Here is a 20,707-nt window from a genome sequence, read left to right as displayed (position 1 = left end):
GCTCATTGGTTAGTGGTTAAGGTTAGAGATGGGGACTCACAGCTCATTGGTTAGTGGTTAGGGTTAGAGATGGGGACTCACAGCTCATTGGTTAGTGGTTAAGGTTAGAGATGGGGACTCACAGCTCATTGGTTAGTGGTTAAGGTTAGAGATGGGGACTCACAGCTCATTGGTTAGTGGTTAAGGGTTAGAGATGGGGACTCACAGCTCATTGGTTAGTGGTTAAGGTTAGAGATGGGGACTCACAGCTCATTGGTTAGTGGTTAAGGTTAGAGATGGGGACTCACAGCTCATTGGTTAGTGGTTAAGGTTAGAGATGGGGACTCACAGCTCATTGGTTAGTGGTTAGGGTTAGAGATGGGGACTCACAGCTCATTGGTTAGTGGTTAAGGTTAGAGATGGGGACTCACAGCTCATTGGTTAGTGGTTAGGGTTAGAGATGGGGACTCACAGCTCATTGGTTAGTGGTTAAGGTTAGAGATGGGGACTCACAGCTCATTGGTTAGGGTTAGAGATGGGGACTCACAGCTCATTGGTTAGTGGTTAAGGTTAGAGATGGGGACTCACAGCTCATTGGTTAGTGGTTAAGGTTAGAGATGGGGACTCACAGCTCATTGGTTAGTGGTTAAGGTTAGAGATGGGGACTCACAGCTCATTGGTTAGTGGTTAGGGTCTGTGATGAGGACCTGTGCCAGTCTGCCTTTACCTGAGTGTTAGCTGCCCTAATGAAGCCTGGCAGAGGCTCCTCTACCTATCCCTCAGACAGGGATAGAGATTAGGGGGGGTGTAGTAGTGCATATACTAGCCTCACTCCAAGCCATGTGTCTTCAACAAGCCTGGCAAGAGAAGCTGCAGTATACAGACCCCGGACACAGATCATGTGTTACTAAAAAGACAACCAATGGCCTCTCTCTTTCCTCTCCAGCACACTAATATTTTAAGCAAAAAAACTCATAAAAGCATTAGACCTCATTTATGATATTAGCTCTGTATTATTTTGTGATATTTTCATGTTGGTTTTACGTTATTGTTTTCAATCAATCAATCAATCAATTTTATTTTATATAGCCCTTCGTACATCAGCTAATATCTCGAAGTGCTGTACAGAAACCCAGCCTAAAACCCCAAACAGCTAGTAATGCAGGTGTAGAAGCACGGTGGCTAGGAAAAACTCCCTAGAAAGGCCAAAACCTAGGAAGAAACCTAGAGAGGAACCAGGCTATGAGGGGTGGCCAGTCCTCTTCTGGCTGTGCCGGGTTGAGATTATAACAGAACTATGCCAAGATGTTCAAAAATGTTCATAAGTGACAAGCATGGTCAAATAATAATCATGAATAATTTTCAGTTGGCTTTTCATAGCTGATCATTAAGAGTTGAAAAACAACAGGTCTGGGACAGGTGGCGGTTCCATAACCGCAGGCAGAACAGCTGAAAGTTTTGACTTTGTTTTTAGAGATGTGTACACTATAATGGGACCATGTCAAAACGGGGGACCTGCCGGTTTTTCGACCCCTTTCTGATTTTTTTTACGTTGAGGTGATATATAGTATTCCTCTCTGGGACCATTAAGGGTTTTCTCTCCGTTCCTGGATTTGATGGAACATCCTCTAAAAGGTTTCAGATTGGGAACAAAAAGCAAGTGGCATTGAGACTCGAATGGAGTTATGTGAGAAAGTACAGCAAGCTATGACACCTGTATTACTCTTATAATTACTATTATTTGTATTATTATAACATTACTTTGCACAAGAAAACACTGAACATCGGACTTTTCATGACCATTGCCCATCCAGTCAAGCTCATCTTTTAATGGATTTGCACTTTTTAACGGGAATGATTTTTAAGTTATTTGAAAATTAATTGAAAATAACGTTGAAAAAAAGATGTCCAGTATTGTACAGTGTGTAGCAGACGATGCCTTTGTAAAGCTCACCATGTTGTTAACGGATGAAGAGTGGACTGTATTAGTACTGTAAATTAAGTGGGGGTTTTTGTGGATCTTTTATGCTTTGGGTTTTTTCTTGGATGAAATAGATTTTTTTTAGTTGAGTGAGTTTCTCAATTGTACCCTATTAAGATTGTACCTGTATGAACTGTTTGCAGCTGTGTTTTCATCTTTTCTTAGTCACTATTTGCCATATTCGTCCCTCTGCTCTTTGTCCTCTTCCTGAGGCGTAAACAATAACTTTTCTTACTTCCTGCTAGATTTGTCTACCATCCTCTGGGAAATAGCAGTTTGAAGCGACAGAAGTAGTAGTGGCTGATTTGAATTGAAAGACAGTGTCTCGGTCTCCTCTCACTAGCTGGCCTCTATCTGCATCTTGCTGCTGTGGTACTGTGCTTTCCCTATTGTTTCCACTGCTAGGATCACTAGTCCTCCATAACTGCCTGTGCTTTGACCGGAATGTTAACGCATCTGTTACTACAGCCTGGAGTGATTCCCAAATGGAATATCTGTGTCCCAAATGGCACCCTAAACCCAATATAGTACATATTGGCATTGGTCAAAGGTTATGCACTATATAGGGAACAGGGTGCCATTTGGGATGGAACCGTCTCAATCTCCACTCCGCGTTCCTTCAGACCAACAGCGCCTGGAGAGAGCCTCGCTGCCGCTACCTACTTCCTACTACAGTTCTTATTTTATCACCGGTTCATTTTGTTTTCCTGGTGCTGAAAGATACTGCAATGACCCACTCACAGCTGATCTGCAGACTAATGTAACACTCCTCAGTGTTGTAAAGTCTTAATAAAGTACATAACTTCACATCCGACCAATGCCTATTCCCTGCTACTTTTCTCACGATGAAGTAGTTCACTGAAGATTGTTCGGTCTTAATGTTAGACTATGAATGGCTTTTGTTGAAGTTAAATGCACAGCATATAAGTGTCCCGCTTAAGGAGCAGGGCCTTGTTTTGGCTACACTACATACTGTACAGGACATTCATGGAAATGTCTAGAGGAAAAATTCATCAGACAATGAAACAGTATTGTCCATGCTATGCATTTCTGGAGAGGGTAAAATTCACTAGACAATGAAACAGTATTGTCCATGCTATGCATTTCTGGAGAGGGTAAAATTCACTAGACAATGAAACAGTATTGTCCATGCTATGCATTCCTGGAGAGGGTAAAATTCACTAGACACTGAAACAGTATTGTCCATGCTTTGCATTCCTGTAGAGGGTAATTGATTTCCTGCAAAGTGGGGGAGATGAATAGGTGTGAGGACAGAGTTGACCATTACCTCAGCGATCCCATGCAGGAAAAGACGGATGTTTAATCAATCCTCTCATTCAGAAGGCCCATTAGAAATCAGTTGGTCAAACCAAGCAATCTATCCTCCTGTTTGTCACACAGAGCTAAATTGTATTCTCTGCTAGATGATGTGGATGGACCTAGAGCTTGTATGATGATGTGTTTATTATGCATAGTGTATCGGCCTATACATATATGGAGGGGATATGCTCACAGGCCACCCCCAGGTGGTGACGGTAGGAAACAACACCTCCACTTCGCTGATCCTCAACACTGGGGCCCCACAAGGGTGTGTGCTCAGCCCCCTCCTGTACTCCCTGTTCACCCATTACTGTGTGGCCAATCACGCCTCCAACTCAATCAAGTTTGCAGATGACACAACAGTAGTAGGCTTGATTACCAACAATAACGAGAGCCTACAGGGAGGAGGTGGGGGCTCTGGGAGTGTGGTGCCAGGAAAATAACCTTTCACTCAACATCAACAAAACAAAGGAGATGATTGTGGAATTCAGGAAACAGCAGAGGGAGAACCCCCCTATCCACATCGACGAGACCGCAGTGGAGAAGGTTGAAAGCTTCCAAGTTCCTCGCGTACACATCACTGACAAACTGAAATGGTCCACCCACACAGACAGTGTGGTGAAGAAGGTGCAACAGGAGGCACCTAAAACCCTCACAAACTTTTACAGATGCACAATTGAGAGCATCCTGTCGGGTTGTATCACCGCCTGGTATTGCGGGGATAACTTATGAATGTTAACCTGTTTAAAGGTCTTACTCACATTTGCCATGGAGAGCATGATCACGCAGTCATCCGGAACAGCTGGTGCTCTCATGCATGGTTTAGTGTTGCTAGCCTCAAAGAGAGCATAGATAGTATTTAAAAGGTTGGCTTGCATCACTGAACAGCTCGCGGCTGGGTTTCCTTTTGTATTCCATGATAGTTTGCAAGCCCTGCCACATCCGACAAGCGTCAGAGCCGGTATAGTAGGATTCGATCTTGGTCCTGTATTGGTGCTCTGCCCGTTTGATGGTTCATCGGAGGGCATAGCAGTATTTCTTATAAGTGGCCGGATTAACAGTCCTTTAGCTTAGCATCCGCTTCATCTGACCACTTCCATATTGAGAGCGTCATTGGTACTTCCTGTTTGAGTTTTTGCTTCTAAGCAGGAATCAGAAGAATAAGAGTTATGGTCAGATTTGCCAAATGGAGGGCGAGCTTTGTATGCATCTCTGTGTGTGGAGTAAAGTAAATCTAGTGAGTTTTTTTCACTTCTAGCTTTGCCTCTAAATCACATTGTAGGAGTTTGTTGGCTATAATGATGACATCATGGGGGACGAACCTGGAGCTCAAAATCAAATCAAATTTTAATGGTCACATACACGTGTTTAGCGAAAAGCTTGTGTTTCTAGCTCCGACAGCGCAGTAATATCTAACAATTTCACAACATACCCAAAACACACAAATCTAAGTAAAGGAATGGAATTAAGAATATATAAATATATGGATGAGCAATGTCAGGGCGGCATAGACTAAGATACAGTAGAATAGAATATAGTATATACATATGAGATGAGTAATGCAAAATATGTCAAAATTATTATAGTGACTAGTGTCAGGTTGTTAAAGTGGCCAGTGATTTCAAGTTTATGTATATGGGCAGCAGCCTCTGTGTTAATGATGGCTATTTAACAGTCTGATGGCCTTGAGATAGAAGCTGTTTTGCAGTCACTCGGTCCCAGCTTTGATGCACCTGTACTGACCTCGCCTTCTGGATGATAGCGGGGTGAACAGGCAGTGGCTCGGGTGGTTGTTGTCCTTGATGATCATTTTGGCCTTCCCGTGACATCAGGTGCTGTAGGTGTCCTGGAGGGCAGGTAGTTTGCCCCCGGTGATGCTTCCCATCACAGCTTGGTATGGCAACTACTTGGAATCCGACCGCAAGGTGCTACAGAGGGTAGTGCGTACGGCACAGTACTATACCAGGCGGTGTCAGAATTGTCAGATACTTGCCACCCAAGTCATACTGTTCTCTTTGCTAACACACAGCAAATGGTACCAATGCACCAAGTCCGGAAGCAAGAGGACCCTGAACAGCTTCTACCCCCAAGCCATAAGACTGCTAAATAGTTAGTTTAAATATACTGAACAAAAATGTCAACGCAACCATTTCAAAGATTTCACTGAGTTACAGTTTATGTAAAGAAATCAGTCAATTGAAATAGATAAAATAAGCCCTAACCTATGGAATTCAGCTAATTGGGCAGAGGTGGTGGGGATGTTCTACTAAGCTAACATCTGAAATTGTTTTAAGATGGTCATACCATGGATCATGTAGCTATTTGATTTGGAATTTTAAGACCCCTTTAGGTATGAAAAAAATATTGAATTTGACCTACTACTATAGCCCATAGAAACGCATTGAATAACACATCCATAAATGGCAAAGATGACAGTCAAAAAATAAATCATAAGGAATAAGGTTTTAAAGTGTCTGTCCTCTATCTAGGAGATATAAGAATGCTCAGGAAATGTAAACAGTATATACATCTCCCGAGTGACGCAGCGGTCTAAGGCACTACATCTCAGTGCTAGAGGCGTCACTACAGACCCTAGTTCGATTCCAGGCTGTATCACAACCGGCCGTGATTGGGAGTCCCATAAGACGGCGCACAATTGGCCCAGCGTCGGCCGTCAATGTAAATAAGAATTCTTAACTGACTTGTCTAGTTAAATACAAATTGATAAATATATATTTTTTTACTATTTTTTTGTCGGCACAAAACTCCATAATTCCAATCATTTGAATGGGTTACCTTCGGACGAGTCCCGTGACACTTGTGGGGGTCGTAGATCAAAAAGCGGGGTCATATTAGTTTGTAGCCCAAACGGTTTGGAAACTACAGACAGAAGTTAGCACATCAGTGTTACCGACGTGGGGGTTGTAGAGCAAAACAGAGAACACCTTATTCTTGAGAGACTTATCTTTCATAGAGTGTAGGCCAAACCGTTCATATGCTACAGACATTTTCGTGAGAAGACTGATTTTTGGGAAGTCTCATGGTCTGACAAACACTGCTGTAGCTCTGCCACCTTCCACCGCAGATGCTGAAGGCCGACATAAGCGGATGCGGTTGATTGACACACAGGCCATGTAAAAATTAAAAATAAACACATCTCTAGCTTAAACAGACCGATGTTGATGGGGATTTTTTTTATTATGCTACTTAGATTGACGCACTGGTAAATCTAAGGATTTTATCCAATAAATTGCCTGGACTATCTGCATTGACCCTTTTTGCGTTGACTCTTCAAAGACTCCAAGTCATAGACTTCTCTCTGCTACTGCATGGCAATCGGTACCGATCAGTGCGTGGGTAAAATCACTGGGGAAGCCAGAAGAAAAGCCATATTACAACCTATGTGATGTGAAAATTGCGTTGTTTGCTCTATAACCTGTTAATTCATATGCCATGTGACTGTGATATATAGGCCTAAAGGTTGATACAGTAAGAAGACACAGTGGCAGAATAAGTTCAACCACACCTTTATTTCATCACAAAACCTCAGTCTGGTGAAGTACACAAAGCATACTGCATGTAACAAACAGTTACAGTGCATTTGGAAATTATTCAGACCCCTTCCCTTTTTCCATTTTTTTAAATAAATGTCCTCATCAATCTACACACAATACCCCATAATGACAAAGCAAAAACAGGTTTTTAGAAATGTTTGCCAATGTATTAAAAATAAAAAACAGATACCTTATTTACATAATTATTCAGACCCTTTGCTATGAGACTCGAAATTGAGCTCACGTGTATCCTGTTTCCATTGATCATGCTTGACATGTTTCTACGACTTGATTGGTGTCTACCTGTGTAAAATTCAATTGATTGGACAAGGTTTTGGAAAGGCACACACCTGTCTATATAAGGTCCCACAGTTGACAGTGCATGTCAGAGCAAAAACCAAGCCATGAGGTCGAAGGAATTGTCCGTAGAGCTCTGAGACAGGATTGTGTCAAGGCACAAATCTGGGTAAGGTTACCAAAACATTTCTGCAGCATCGAAGGTGCCCAAGAACACAGTGTCCTCCATTTTTAAATGGAAGTAGTTTGGAACCATCAAGACTCTTCACAGAGCTGGTTGCCAAACTGAGCAATCGGAGAAAAAGTGCCTTGGTCAGGGAGGTGACCAAGAACCCGATGGTCACTCTGACATAGCTCCAGAGTTTCTCTGTTGAGATGGGAGAATCTTCCAGAAGGACAACCATCTCTGCAGCACTCCACCAATCAGGCATTTATGGTAGAGTGGCCAGACGGAAGCCACTCCTCAGTAAAAGGCACATGACAGCCCTCTTGGAATTAAGGACTCTCAGACCTAATGGACTCTCAGACCATGAGAAACAAGATTCTCTGTTCTGATGAAACCAAGATTGAACTGTGGAAGTTCCTCGTGTACACATCACTGACAAACTGAAATGGTCCACCCACACAGACAGTGTGGTGAAGAAGGCGCAACAGGAGGCACCTAAAACCCTCACAAACCTTTACAGATGTACAATTGAGGTCCTCCTGTCAGGTTGTATCACCGCCTGGTATAGCAACTACACCACCTGCAACCGCAGGGCTCTCCAGAGGGTGGTGCGGTCTGCCCAACGCATCACCGGGGGCAAACTACCTCCCCTCCAGGACACCTACAGCACCCGATGTCACAGGAAGGCCAAAAAGATCATGAAGGACCATCCAGAAGGCGAGGTCAGTACAGGTGCATCAAAGCTGGGATCGAGAGACTGAAAAACAGCTTGTATCTCAAGGCCATCAGACTGTTAAACAGCCATCACTAACACAGAGAGGCTGCTGCCTACATACAGACTCGAATCATTGACTACTTTAATAAATTGATCACTAGTCACTTTAAATAATGCCACATTAATAATGTTTACATATCTTACATAACTCATCTCATATGTATAAACTGTATTTTATACCATCAATTGCATCTTGCCTATGCTGCTTGGTCATCGCTCATCCATATATTTATATGTATATACTCTTATTCCATCCCTTTAGATTTGTATGTATTAGGTAGTTGTTGGGGAATTGTTAGATTACTTGTTAGATATTACTGCACTGTCGGGAACTAGAAGCACAAGCATTTTGCTATTCTCGCATTAACATCTGCTAACCATGTGTATGTGACCAATAAGATTTGATTTGATTACATAATGATAATATTTTTCTAAAGTTTGTGTACTTGGTTACTATGGTTATAAATAGTGACCTTGGAGCACATGGATGTCTTGGAGGGAGATTCAAATGTTGATGCCGGGAAGGATAGAAAAAGAAAGGTAAATATGACTTGTGAAGATAATATTGTACGTCATTACCAAATAGGCTCTAATTTCATGAAATGATGTTAGATTTTTGAAATGATGTTTTATTTATGTGCATTTAGGATGCAGTGTATGCTAGCTGTTCAACTGGAGTTAGCATGCTAGAATCCCTGCTATTTACAAACCAAATATTGTAAAAATGCAAAGCTGTCATCGAGTCAAAGGGTGACTACTTTGAAGAATCTAAAATATAAAATATGTTTTGATTTGTTTGACACTTTTTTGGTTACGACATGATTCCATATGTGTTATTTCATCGTTTTGATGTCTTCACTATTATTCTACAATGTAGAAAATAGTCAAAATAAAGATAAACCCTTGAATGAGTAGGTGTGTCCAAACCTTTGACTGGTACTGTATATGATCATGGTTAAGTTGAAATTGAACACTTATTTTCTAAATAAGACCATTACGTTTTGTATTACGTTAGGATAATTGAGGGATTTTGATGTCTATTTAATGTGACTTACTATGGTTATTACTGACATGAATTATTGATTTATTTTTTCTATAAGATGCCCCCTAAATCAACCAAGGAAAGGACAAGGACATACTATATATAAACAAAATCAAACATGCTCCTATAAGATACCAGGAGTATCTTAAGAAACAAGAAAGAAAGACACCTCAAGAGAAAATAAAACAGTGAACCGAAATCCATCTCACAATTCTCCCAGTGAGAAAAAAGCAAAAAAAGGAGGCAATGGAAAATTAACCAAAGAAACAGAAGATCAACTATCCAGAAAAGAGTGGTTATGGAGTCATACCTGGCAAGGAACACACCACCACACTCACCAGAAGTCTTACAGCTACCGAATGATGACCTACCTGTCCCTCAAATGACTCCACATCTATGTGATTGTTTTGGTGGACAGACCGTGATAATTCAACAAACAGAAGCAGACAAAGCACAACCTTCCACTTCACCTGCACAGTATCACAGCCACCTTCTAGTGCAACACAGCCATCTTCTAGCACAACACAGCCATCTTCTAGCGCAACACAGCCATCTTCTAGCACAACACAGCCATCTTCTAGCACAACACAGCCACCTTCTAGCGCAACACAGCCATCTTCTAGCACAACACAGCCATCTTCTAGCACAACACAGCCATCTTCTAGCACAACACAGCCATCTTCTAGCGCAACACAGCCATCTTCTAGCGCAACACAGCCCATTGCAGACATACAAGAGAGACTGATTGGAAAGTGGTGTGTTGTGAAATATGACCTTTACGCTGGTATTATACAAGATGTTGATGCAGAGAGCGGCGCTCTAGTCAAGACCATGAGTCGTGTGGGAGCCAACTGATTATTTTGACCAATGAGGGAGGACATTGTATGGTACCAACCAGAGAATGTGCTTGGGCTTTTCCCTCAGCCTCATCCAGTGACAAAATGACATATGATGCTTGATGGCGCAGTCTGGGAGAAAAATTGCTCTCTCGTTAAACAATAGAGAGCATTAAGGGCAAAACCTAATCTTGAGTGAGCTCACACCTGTCTCACGAGTCTGAATTAATAGACTGCAGCCAGTGAACAATCATTTGTTCAATGGCAACCAATGTTTCCAACCTTGTACATGTATTTCTGCCTAATGCATTGAATCCCACAATTGTTCTAAAATATGCTTTAAGTTCACGAGGCATGTAACCTTTGTTTTTTGAGGTTTTGAATGGTGTGTTCTATGTCTTCAATCAAGTTTGAACATGTACAACTGTGACATTAAACTGTTTCATGGTATTTTTCATCAGTTTCATATGAAATATCCTTTCCCCCACACTCTGTCATTACCACAACCCTAGGTCATTACCATCACGTTACATCTTTTTGAGGAAAAGGTGTATTAAATTACAATTGATATTGATGATTTTCCCCATATGTGAACCTTATATGCTTGTTCTTAAGATAATTCCTAACATAATGTAAAATAGTAAGATATTGATGTGGTAAACATGTTTCTGAGTATCACCAAGGCATATATGGGCATTTAAACATGACAACGAGGAATACATATAATTAAGAAAACTTCCAAATAGTAAAAAAAAAAAAAAAAAAAAACACTTTCTGTAATTTCATTTTCAACTAAAATATCCCATTTCATGACTTGATGGTAATGACATTTCTCCTCAGGTATTTGGGGAAACTGATCAAAATCTTTATATTGTTAAATAGTATGGTCTCTGAGCACTATTAGATCTTGTTTCCAGACAGAGTGAAGATATTCTGATAGATAAAAAGCAGTTTCAAGAGGTTTTCTTTTCAAAAACATTTAACATGCTCTTATTTGCAAAATCAACCATGTGCATAATCTACCTCAAATACGTTGTACCCCTGCACATCGACTCAGTACTAGTACCCGTGTATATAGCCAGGTTATCGCTACTCATTGTGTATTTATTCCTCGCGTCATTATTTTTTCTCTCTCTCTCTGCAAGTAAGCATTTCACTGTTTACACCTGTTGTTTACGAAGCATGTGACAAATAAAATGTCATTTGATTTCTATGGAGAGGTTTAAGAGGATGCGAAGTATTAAGATCACCCACTAGGGGGTGGTATAACCCTACATTAATGTTGGGAAACGCAACACAGCTCCTCGAACCCTATTCTGGTCATTGCACTGAAGTTTGTGCAGATCTTTAGACAGGACCAACACCGGTTATGAACAGACCATCACAATCCATCAAGTTTTGCTGCAAAAATGGCTACATAGTCTAAGGCTGGCTACATCTAAACACCAGCCTTTTCCTTGTGAGGTGATTTAGATGGTAAGTAGGCCTTTGATTATTTTGATACATTACCTGTGCTTGCAATTATGATCTGGTGATTAGAACTACCAAAAATGTTTAAATTCAAGGTTGTATTTGAATATGAGTCATCTGCCTGTTTATGACCAAGGTGTTTGTGTAATAAAGTGTTCATGAATATAGAACTACCACCACTATGTAGCCCTCCCAGATACCATGTGTGATGTTTCATGCAAATAAGACACAGAGATTCTTTTTTTTAAGAACAATGTTGTATTTAACAATGGAATTTTAGAAATAAATAAAGCATTTACAATTGAACCCAAAAAGTTTTTAAAAATGTTAAATTGATGAATGATACTGCCATAAGGATACAACAGCATTTCACTTGACACAGGTAAAAAGTATTGCATTATTCAATGATTGTGGACCAGAGAACGCCTCTCATCTTCATATCATTTACATACCCTTGCTCAAGAAGAAAACAACATAATGAGTGTATGAAAAGTAATCAGTTACCACCTGGTATAACAATAATGTGCAAACCAATTAAATAATACAGTATTGCATCACTTAAAAGTGCTCTATAAAAGGTGCCAACATTCTTCAAAAAAGAGGGGAAATAAATCCTGTTTCCCCAGAAGCCTTTGCTCCTGGCTCTGATCGTCACCTAGGCCAATGCTTCCAGGCAATATTTAGTCTCAAACGCTCAGAGAACTGTCTGTTTAACATGAAAAGGAAAACAATGAACCATTTCTCAGGAGTCAGTCCAGTGGCAGCACACACAAGCAGTTTTCTACCTTATCTTTTCCCAGTGATGTCTGATATCCCAGTGTCTGTTTCTTAGGGGTGTTTGTGCGTCGCTGGGAAATCATCCCAATTAGAAAGTAGACTGGATCTACTAGACATTGGTGGAGTAACAGTGACAAGACAAAAAAACTAGTCAGCTTCAGGTTCATAGGTCAGTTCGCAATTAAGTCTCCGTCTTTCAACAAGAATTAGACCAATCAACATCTATTGTCTGGACAGAAAGAGTACCTATGTAACAGACAATAACATGCCCCCATACAAGGATGAAAAACAACACATTCTTATCTTGAGAATTCTAAAAAATAATTATTTGTAAGGCAAAAAAACACCTCTGAAATATCCGGTCTGTATCGATGAGTGAATACTCATATGAAGCTAAAAAACATGATCACAACACAATGTAGTGCTTTGGTGGCAACTGGGAAGAGAGAGAAACGGATTATTGCTCTACTTGGGGGAGAGGAACGGATGGGATTACATTGTCTGTATTGCAGTGTTGACGTGAAACGTTGTTGTTTAGAGATTTCCCAGTTCATCTGCCTCAGTCTGTTTGGAAAGGAAAGGCGCTGGGGCACTTGAGCACATCCAAAAGCGCCGGAAAAAACATCCTATACCTTTTCTGAACAAGGCACTGACCAACAAACAGAAAAAAATGAACTTTCTCCTCAAAAGCCTATCTGTCCATCCGACCGAGCGTATTACATGGAAGACCAGGGGTTGCCCGGGCTATGTAGCAGGGGCTCAGACGTTCATTTGGCACCGTCTCAGAAAGCTCGTCTCTTTATCTCAACGGCCTCTCCACCTCCGCATGGGGGACGCTTTTATTCTCTCATTCATCAGCAGTCCTGCTTCAGGAGAGGAGGGGGCGCATGGGAGATAGGATGGGGATGTCAAGGACAGGAAGCCGGACAGGACGCTAGTAGAGCACCTGTCACAACTGAAGAGCCTCCTGCTCTCCATCAGGAAGCGACTAAATGACTGAGCGCTCTTTCTCTCTTTCTCCCCCTCCCCTCTTTGCTCTTTCCTTTTCTCTGCATCTCTGCTCATGGCCATTCACCCCTCTCAGCAGGACTGGAGAGGCTTTGGAAAACTCCACAGGAAATGAAAGAGATGGACTGCAACTTAGAAGTCTGCCGCTCCGTCCTTCGCACTAAACCACAGGAACTGCATATCTCCTTGAGCCTGTTTTCAGAAAAAGCTTATTTAATGTTCACCAAATAGTGATGAATGAGTGTGTGTGTGTCATATTCTATACAGTTTTTTGAGCCAGGCAGCAGCATAGGCACCCTCAGTTTTTCATTGTCAATTGACCTTTCAGCTTCTACCAGTTAGGAGAAGAGAAACTCTCTCTCTCTCTGCCCTGGATAGTGAGAGAAATGGGGCTGACAGGAGCCCCCTGGGTCAGTTCAGTGTCGATGTCTGTCTGTGGGGGCAGGGCATCAGCAGCTGGGCGAGGTTGTGATTGGACTGTGCAGGTAGGCCAGGCTGCTGGGCTGGCCATGTGCTACCACGGAGACGGGGAAGCTGAATATGAAGGGCGACGTAGGGCTGGAGGAAGACTTGGGGCCCAGGCTGGCTGCCGAGGGGCTGGCGGCCTCCACCGCACATGACGTGGCCAGCACCTGGGACTCGAACTGCAGCAGCTGACCCATGAAGCTGAAATTAGGGGAGATGATACTGCGGCGCTGCTTGACGAACTCAAAGGCTTCGTCCAGCCGAACACGCTTCTTCTTCATCAGGTATGCCAGGCAGATGGTGGCAGAGCGAGAGATGCCCGCCTGGCAGTGCACCAGCACACGCCCGTTAGAGTCTTTCACCGAGTCTAAAGAGAGACAAAGAGATAGGGGGTTCAGAACTGACTCCAGGATATTGATATGTACAGGATAGGTAATACATAGTGCTCAGGATGATCTGTTGTCATGGTCCATAAGCTTTGATGATAGACACCCCCCCCACAAAAGCCTCTTACACCTCAGTGTCTTATAAGCAATATATTACTCTGTAGCCCTATAAAACACAAACAGCAACACTATGCACCCAAGAGAAAATACATGCAAATGGACAGGTAACTGTCAAAATAAAGGTATATACAAAGTATATTGAAAGCAGGTGCTTCCAAACAGGTGTGGTTCCTGAGTTAATTAAGCAATTAAAACATCCCATCGTGCTTAGGGTCAGGTATAAATATTCCCAATTGCCCATTATTTTGGCTACCATGACTAGAAGAACAGATATCGGTGACTTTGAAAGGGGGGTCTCAAAGGAAAAAGGCTATTTTAGGCTTAGGGGTTAGGTTTACAATTAGGGTTAGGGGTTTAGGGTGTGCACGCTTGCATGTGCGTGTGTGCATGTCAGTCTCCAGATCTCAACCCAAGTGAACACTTATGGGAGATTCTGGAGTGGCGCCTGATACAGCGTTTTCCATCGCCATCAAAAAAACACAAAATTATGGAATTTCTTGTGGAAGAATGGTGTTGCATCCTTCCAAGAGTTCCAGACACTTGTAGAATCTATACCAAGGCGCATTGAAGCTGCTCTGGTGGCTCGTGGTGGCCATTTTGAGTAGTAATACACACATATTTCCACATAGATAGAATTTCATAAATAATAAATTAAAACATAGAAATGTGGTATCCACTTCTATACAAGTGCAGTCGTGATCTCTCGCGTACACACACACACACACACAGGTAACTCCAACTAACGAGGCGGCGCGCCCAAGAACAGTGGATGAGTCAGACTCCCTAAGCAGCTAGCTCTGACGCATTCAAGTCCGTACACGCTTATATACACACACACACCTCCAAGCCTACTGGGGTCTCCACAGAACAGTGCAGAGGCTTTCATGTGTGTGTATTCTACCAAGATGGAACCTCTCGGAGCTACGCCCTCCTGTCCTCCCTCATGGTAATCCCTAACCATTGGAGTACCGCAATAACTATAGCTCAGCACTCCTCTCCCTCCGTCGTCCATATCAACAAAGCATTTTGAGCATGGGCAACACACACACTGAGATTCTGCACGAGCACATGATTTACTCTCTATTTATTACCAATTATTTATTCTAAAATGCTCTCCCGTCAGATAGGCTATTACCTAGCATGAAATGAAAATGTTCTGTCAAATGCATTACGCTACCCAGGGTTGAAAGATACTGCCGACCATTACTCATACACTAGCATTAATTACCAAAGGAGCCATCTGTACAACATGTTCCTGAAGAGCCATCAATTAAAGTAACAATCTCGTCCCTGCAAAAAGACAACCTTCAATCACATGACCTAATTAACATTCTACTGGGCTATGCGGCAGCTGGGTCCTACGGGGACCACCATGGACCATGTAATTCTCCTTCTGCTCATGATGATGATGATTAAGTTGCATTAGCCTGTGTCCCAAATGGCACCTTATTCCCTTTTTAGTGCACTACTTTGACTCGGGTCAGAAGAAGTGCACTATAGGGAACATGGTGTCATTCGGGACAGGTCCCATGTATTCTTCTAAGAAATTGAAACTTACCGATAAACTCAATGGCTTCTATGAACCAGGAGCTGATGTCCTCTTTGTGGTTGTCCTCCACAGGAATGCACTTGTACTTGTAGACCCCCTCGAAGTGGTTGGGACAGTTAGAGGACACGTTGAGCAAGGCTGAGATGCCCATGCTGTCCAGCATGTCCTTTTTGGAGGCATGGAAGGCACTGCCAAGGTACAGGAAGGGAAGAATCTCCACTGGACCAGCCTGGTACACAGAGAAGACAAAGTGGGCATTAATACAGAGCCAAGAGAGAATAGAGGCAATTTTACAGTCAGAATGTCTCTTTCAAACATCACAAATTAACACAATTAATAGGACTGGAGAAAGGGCCTATTAACCATTTGCAATCATCAATAAATTAAAAGGCGTTGATAAATACAATTTACAGTGTGCACTCTTTATGTGAATGATTTTAATAGGAAGGTAGCAGCAATAGGGTCTGACATGTGGTCACATAAATCTCGGCCAATCACCAATGGCAATGATTGAACTCCAGCAGGTTATTTATCTCCGGACAGCTTATTGATTTGGGCCCTGTTATGTCATTGCTGATATGGGCCCGCTTCAAACGGCAGAAATTATCGATAAGGGCTATGTAAAACAGATGTGCATAGGGAAGGTAGGCCGGGGCAATGTTCGTCACACAGGCCTACCACCCCTTCCAGCAGGGAGAGAAAAAACGGAAGCACAACTGGTGCTCTTATCGAGCCCGGAAACCAGTGGATGGAAACCAGCGGATGGCCAAAATGTACGAGTCCCCTAGTATTTCACTCAATGCTACATATTCAGTCAAACTCGGTCACCGAGATAAACAGGCACCCTTCTTTACCTGGTCATGGTGCAACGTCTGTGGAGTTCCACAGGAAGAACAGGAGTCCAAACTGGACTGGGTAGAGAACGAAGATAACGTTTTGGTCTTCAAACAAGACTCGGGATACTCCGTGAAAAATATATCATAGCCCCCTGTGAAAAGAGATTAACGTTAGACATCAGGATATTCCAATCACAGGCCACACTCAACATAAAATAATAGCGCACCGTGTGCGTTAAAAAACGACTGTATAATTTACAAATTAGGCCTACCTAGTTTAATAGGCCTACAGATCATACATTTTTTCAATAACAACCAAATAAAATATTTCTGAATAATTACATAAAACATTTTGGAACACAATCATAATTAGAATTTCAATTTCTTATAATGTCATTTATAATTTGGGTAGGCCTATGCCTAACGGTTAAGGCCTTAATTACATTTGAAAACCTATTAAATACTCGAATAGATTAAATGTTTTTGCATTTCCCCATTAACTTCCAATAATTTATTGAGAAATACTCTCGTGTGATTTTCTGCCAACACTTCACGCTTCAATGCGTGTGCGTCATTTAAATCTCTTTTGGATAATGACATTGCGATAATGAGCAATTTACAATAATAACTATTATCAAATAAAAATGTTCTGTGAAATCTTGATGATGAACCAATTGTTGAGGATCACAAGATACTCACTGCGGCACATCCTCGTGCACCCAGATGTGGCTCTCTACGCATTACATCATTGTTAGAGCCTAATGCCCATTGTGGGTTGAATTGTGCAGCAATACAAAACGGCACTACATGTACCCTACCGTTTTAAACTGATTGAGAAAGTATAACATGGTAATAACACACTTGTCAGATATAATGAGACAGATGTGATATTTAATTGTTGTTATTTATATTTGTAAACAAAGTCAGCATTGGGCATGTTTTAAATTCTGATAACCTTAAGTGCATTGTGATCATGTTACCTTTTAGTAGAAATATTTCAGTTCCAAACGTGTCTCTGTATAATGCATTGAGCACCAGAGTGATTGTGCTATCGTCTTTAACCGTGTCTATGTCGGGCGTCCTCTCGTCGTAGAGGATCACAGCGGAGTACATTCCTGATTTCAGCCGAGCTTTGACCTCTTCATCACCGGATAGAATCTGGTCTAAACTCACGGAGCCCTTTGCTCGCCTTCTCACGATTGTATTACAGCGGATATTCACTGCACTCCGAATGTGTCCAGCGCTAAACGCCAGGAATGATCTGCAGTCCAGCACCAGACATTTCGCACTGTCGTCCTTCAACAACCTTTTCAAAACGTTGCAATCCATTTCGCAAAGTTCATCCATGATAACCATATTCTCCCCCATAATGAAGAAAAATGTGTTTTTCGTGTTGAAGAACACGAAGAGAGTGCTGGATGTGCGTTAATCCTGAGCAGCTCCTGCGCAATGTTGTGCTGTTATTCTTCTGAGAGCATTACTATCACGAGCAGTCACCTCTTTCCGTTTTATGAATGGGTGGTGGCGTCACGCTGGAGGTGACGTCACCCGCTAGCACCATTCATTACCCATTCTCTCCTTTCTCTTCATTCATGAAAAGTCAACAATCAAAGCCGACAGAAGATGAAATTACCGCTGCCAAACCTCGAAAATTATGTTGACTCTTCTGAATGAATGCAAAATGCAGTAGTCTACTTCTCTTCCCACGATAGTCAAAATCTTTTGTAATTATATGTAGGCTACCATGCCTAGGCTATTTAATCATTTACTATTTTATATTCCTTCATAGGAAGATCAATTGGTCAAATGTTATGAATGCGTTATATGCCTTTGCCATTCTTGATTTAGATTCTAAGTAATATACCTTTGTGAATAGGGTACCAACCAGTGGAGGCTGGTGGGAGGAGCTATAAGAGGATGTGCTCATTGTAATGGCTGGAATGGAATTAACAGAACGGCGTTTCCTCATGTTTGATACCATTCCATTGATTCCATTCCAGCCATTACAATGAGCCTGTCCTCCTATATCTTCTCTCACCAGCCTCCTCTGGTACAGACGATGCTTTCCCTCCCCCAATCCCTTTCTCTCAACTGGGTGCCAGAGGGCCAGGATACCTCTCTTGTTTGCTCACACAGCCGTTACAGGATCCTGCAGGATATGACCAATGATACTTGCCCAAACTTGTTTTTAGCAACAGGATCAGAGTGTTGAAAGCAGGGTATGCAGATTTTCTCAGTTTCACGCAATCAGTAGTTTCACTGTTCTGTTCCATGGCAGCTGTCTTCTAGAACATTCACACCTCATCAGTAGGCTATCCCTCACTTCCACTGTGAAGGGGGTGGGGGGCTCTACAGACGGTTATATCAGTGGCTAATACAGGACTAGTAAAGGCCCAGTGCACTACTTTAGTGAACAAAAAAAGTATAATTGTCATTGTATTTTTTGCTTTTTGGTTTTAATTTAAGGTTAGTGTTAGGCATAGCGTTAGCAGTGTGGTTAAGGTTAGGGTTAGGTTTAAAATCAACATTTAAGAAGATACATTTAGTAAATAGGCAGGGATTATGACTTTGTGGCTGTGGTAACTAGTGATGACGAGGCTAGACCAGGTAACTTGTGATAAGACATTTTTTGTTAACCAAATTCAACATTCTCTCATTGACCTCTATACAAAACTCCTCACTTGGTGAGCGAAGAAAAACGCTCCCTGCTGGAAAAGACAGATTTTGGGCCCAGTTATCGCTCTCGCTTCGCCTCTTCCTGGCTGATGAGCCTCAGTAATGGAGTGTTGTGCCAGAAACCTTATTGAGTGTTTCAAATTGTTTTTGTTTTCGTCTCCTATAATTGCAGCATGGTTGCTCTCCCCATCAGGAGAAATCCCATTATAATCAGCCCTGAATTCTTTTTTCACTGACATCATTATTAATGAACTGTTTCAATTTATTGTCATGCGGGAAAATCACTCTATTTTCTTTCTTCTCTCACTCTCTATGTTCTATTTCTGTCAGATATCTACTGGAGATCTCTCCTCCATGTCCACTCTACTTTGTCTCTCTCTGAGTGGTTTTGATCAAGCATTAGTAACCAAGACATTCACGGAGGAAGTCACGGCTTTAATTAAAAGAAGGAAGCATAATTGATTTCCTCAGACAGATCTGAAGGAATAGATGAAGGCACCACATTGAGTGTCCACAAAGTGATTTCCTGAATCTTTGTTCTGGTGTCATTGTCACTACAGTCTGATTAAGGTGCAATGTCTCTGGAGAGTTTCAGTTCCTAATGCCCCATTCTCACTCAAGTGTCATCATTAATTCGTCTTCAAATCTGTCAAAGGCCACAATAACACTTTCAATTCAGAGAACATGTCATGTCATTCATCTTACAGAGGTTAGTGGTTCCCTACATACATGTAACTTACAAAATAAAGGAAACACCAACCTAATGTCACGACCTATCACAAGGATGACGCTGGAGAGACGAAGCAGGTACAGGGAGTAACATTTTATAAATAACGGACATGGAACGAGACATAAACAGCTTAGCAAACAGAAAAAACAATCAATGCAGAAGCGGGGAACAGAGCTGGGGAACTGACACATATAGGGGAGAAAATGAACAGGTGATAAGAGAGTCCAGGTGAGTCCAATAACGCTGATGCGCGTGACGAGGAAAGGCAGGTGTACGTGATGGATGGCAGGAGTGAGTGATGCAAGGCATTCTGGCGCCCTCAAGCGCCAGGGGAGGGGAAGAGCGGGAGCAGACGTGACACCTAAATTGTTTTAATAGGGCGTTGGGCCACCATGAGCCAGAACAGCTTCAATGCACCTTGGCATGGATTCTACAAGTGTCTGGAACTCTATTGGAGGGATGCGACACCATTCTTCCACAAGAAATTCCATAATTTGGTGTTTCATTGATGGTGGTGGAAAACACTGTCTCAGGTGCCGCTCCAGAATCAATTGGGTCTTTATACATGACCCTAAGCATGATAGCATGTTAATTAACTCAGGAGCCACATCTGTGTGGAAGCACCTGCTTTCAATACATTTTGCATCCCTCATTTACTCAATTGTTTCCATTATTTTGGCAGTTACCTGTATATAGTGTCATAGCCTACTGTAGAGTCTTTGTTCTCTCTCTCTCTCTCT

The 20,707-nt window shown here is 42.1% G+C and overlaps 1 protein-coding gene across 1 annotated transcript; it reads right to left on the bottom strand.

Annotated features, from left to right (window-relative positions):
• Positions 1 to 11,664: 11,664 nt before the first annotated feature.
• LOC120025863 (dual specificity protein phosphatase 4-like) lies at positions 11,665 to 18,028 on the bottom strand. The gene is made up of 4 exons (XM_038970565.1): positions 17,542 to 18,028; positions 16,580 to 16,713; positions 15,735 to 15,954; positions 11,665 to 14,037 (listed from the first exon to the last, which is right to left on the bottom strand). The coding sequence occupies exons 1-4, from the start codon at positions 17,927 to 17,929 to the stop codon at positions 13,655 to 13,657; spliced, it is 1,125 nt and encodes a 374-aa protein (XP_038826493.1). The 5' UTR covers positions 17,930 to 18,028; the 3' UTR covers positions 11,665 to 13,654.
• Between the last annotated feature and the right edge of the window lie 2,679 nt (positions 18,029 to 20,707).

The sequence above is a fragment of the Salvelinus namaycush genome, chromosome 31 (assembly GCF_016432855.1).
Source record: "Salvelinus namaycush isolate Seneca chromosome 31, SaNama_1.0, whole genome shotgun sequence".
Taxonomy (NCBI): domain Eukaryota; kingdom Metazoa; phylum Chordata; class Actinopteri; order Salmoniformes; family Salmonidae; genus Salvelinus; species Salvelinus namaycush.
The sequence above is the reverse complement of the archived record's forward strand: the minus strand, read 5'-3'. Positions and strand labels throughout refer to the sequence as shown.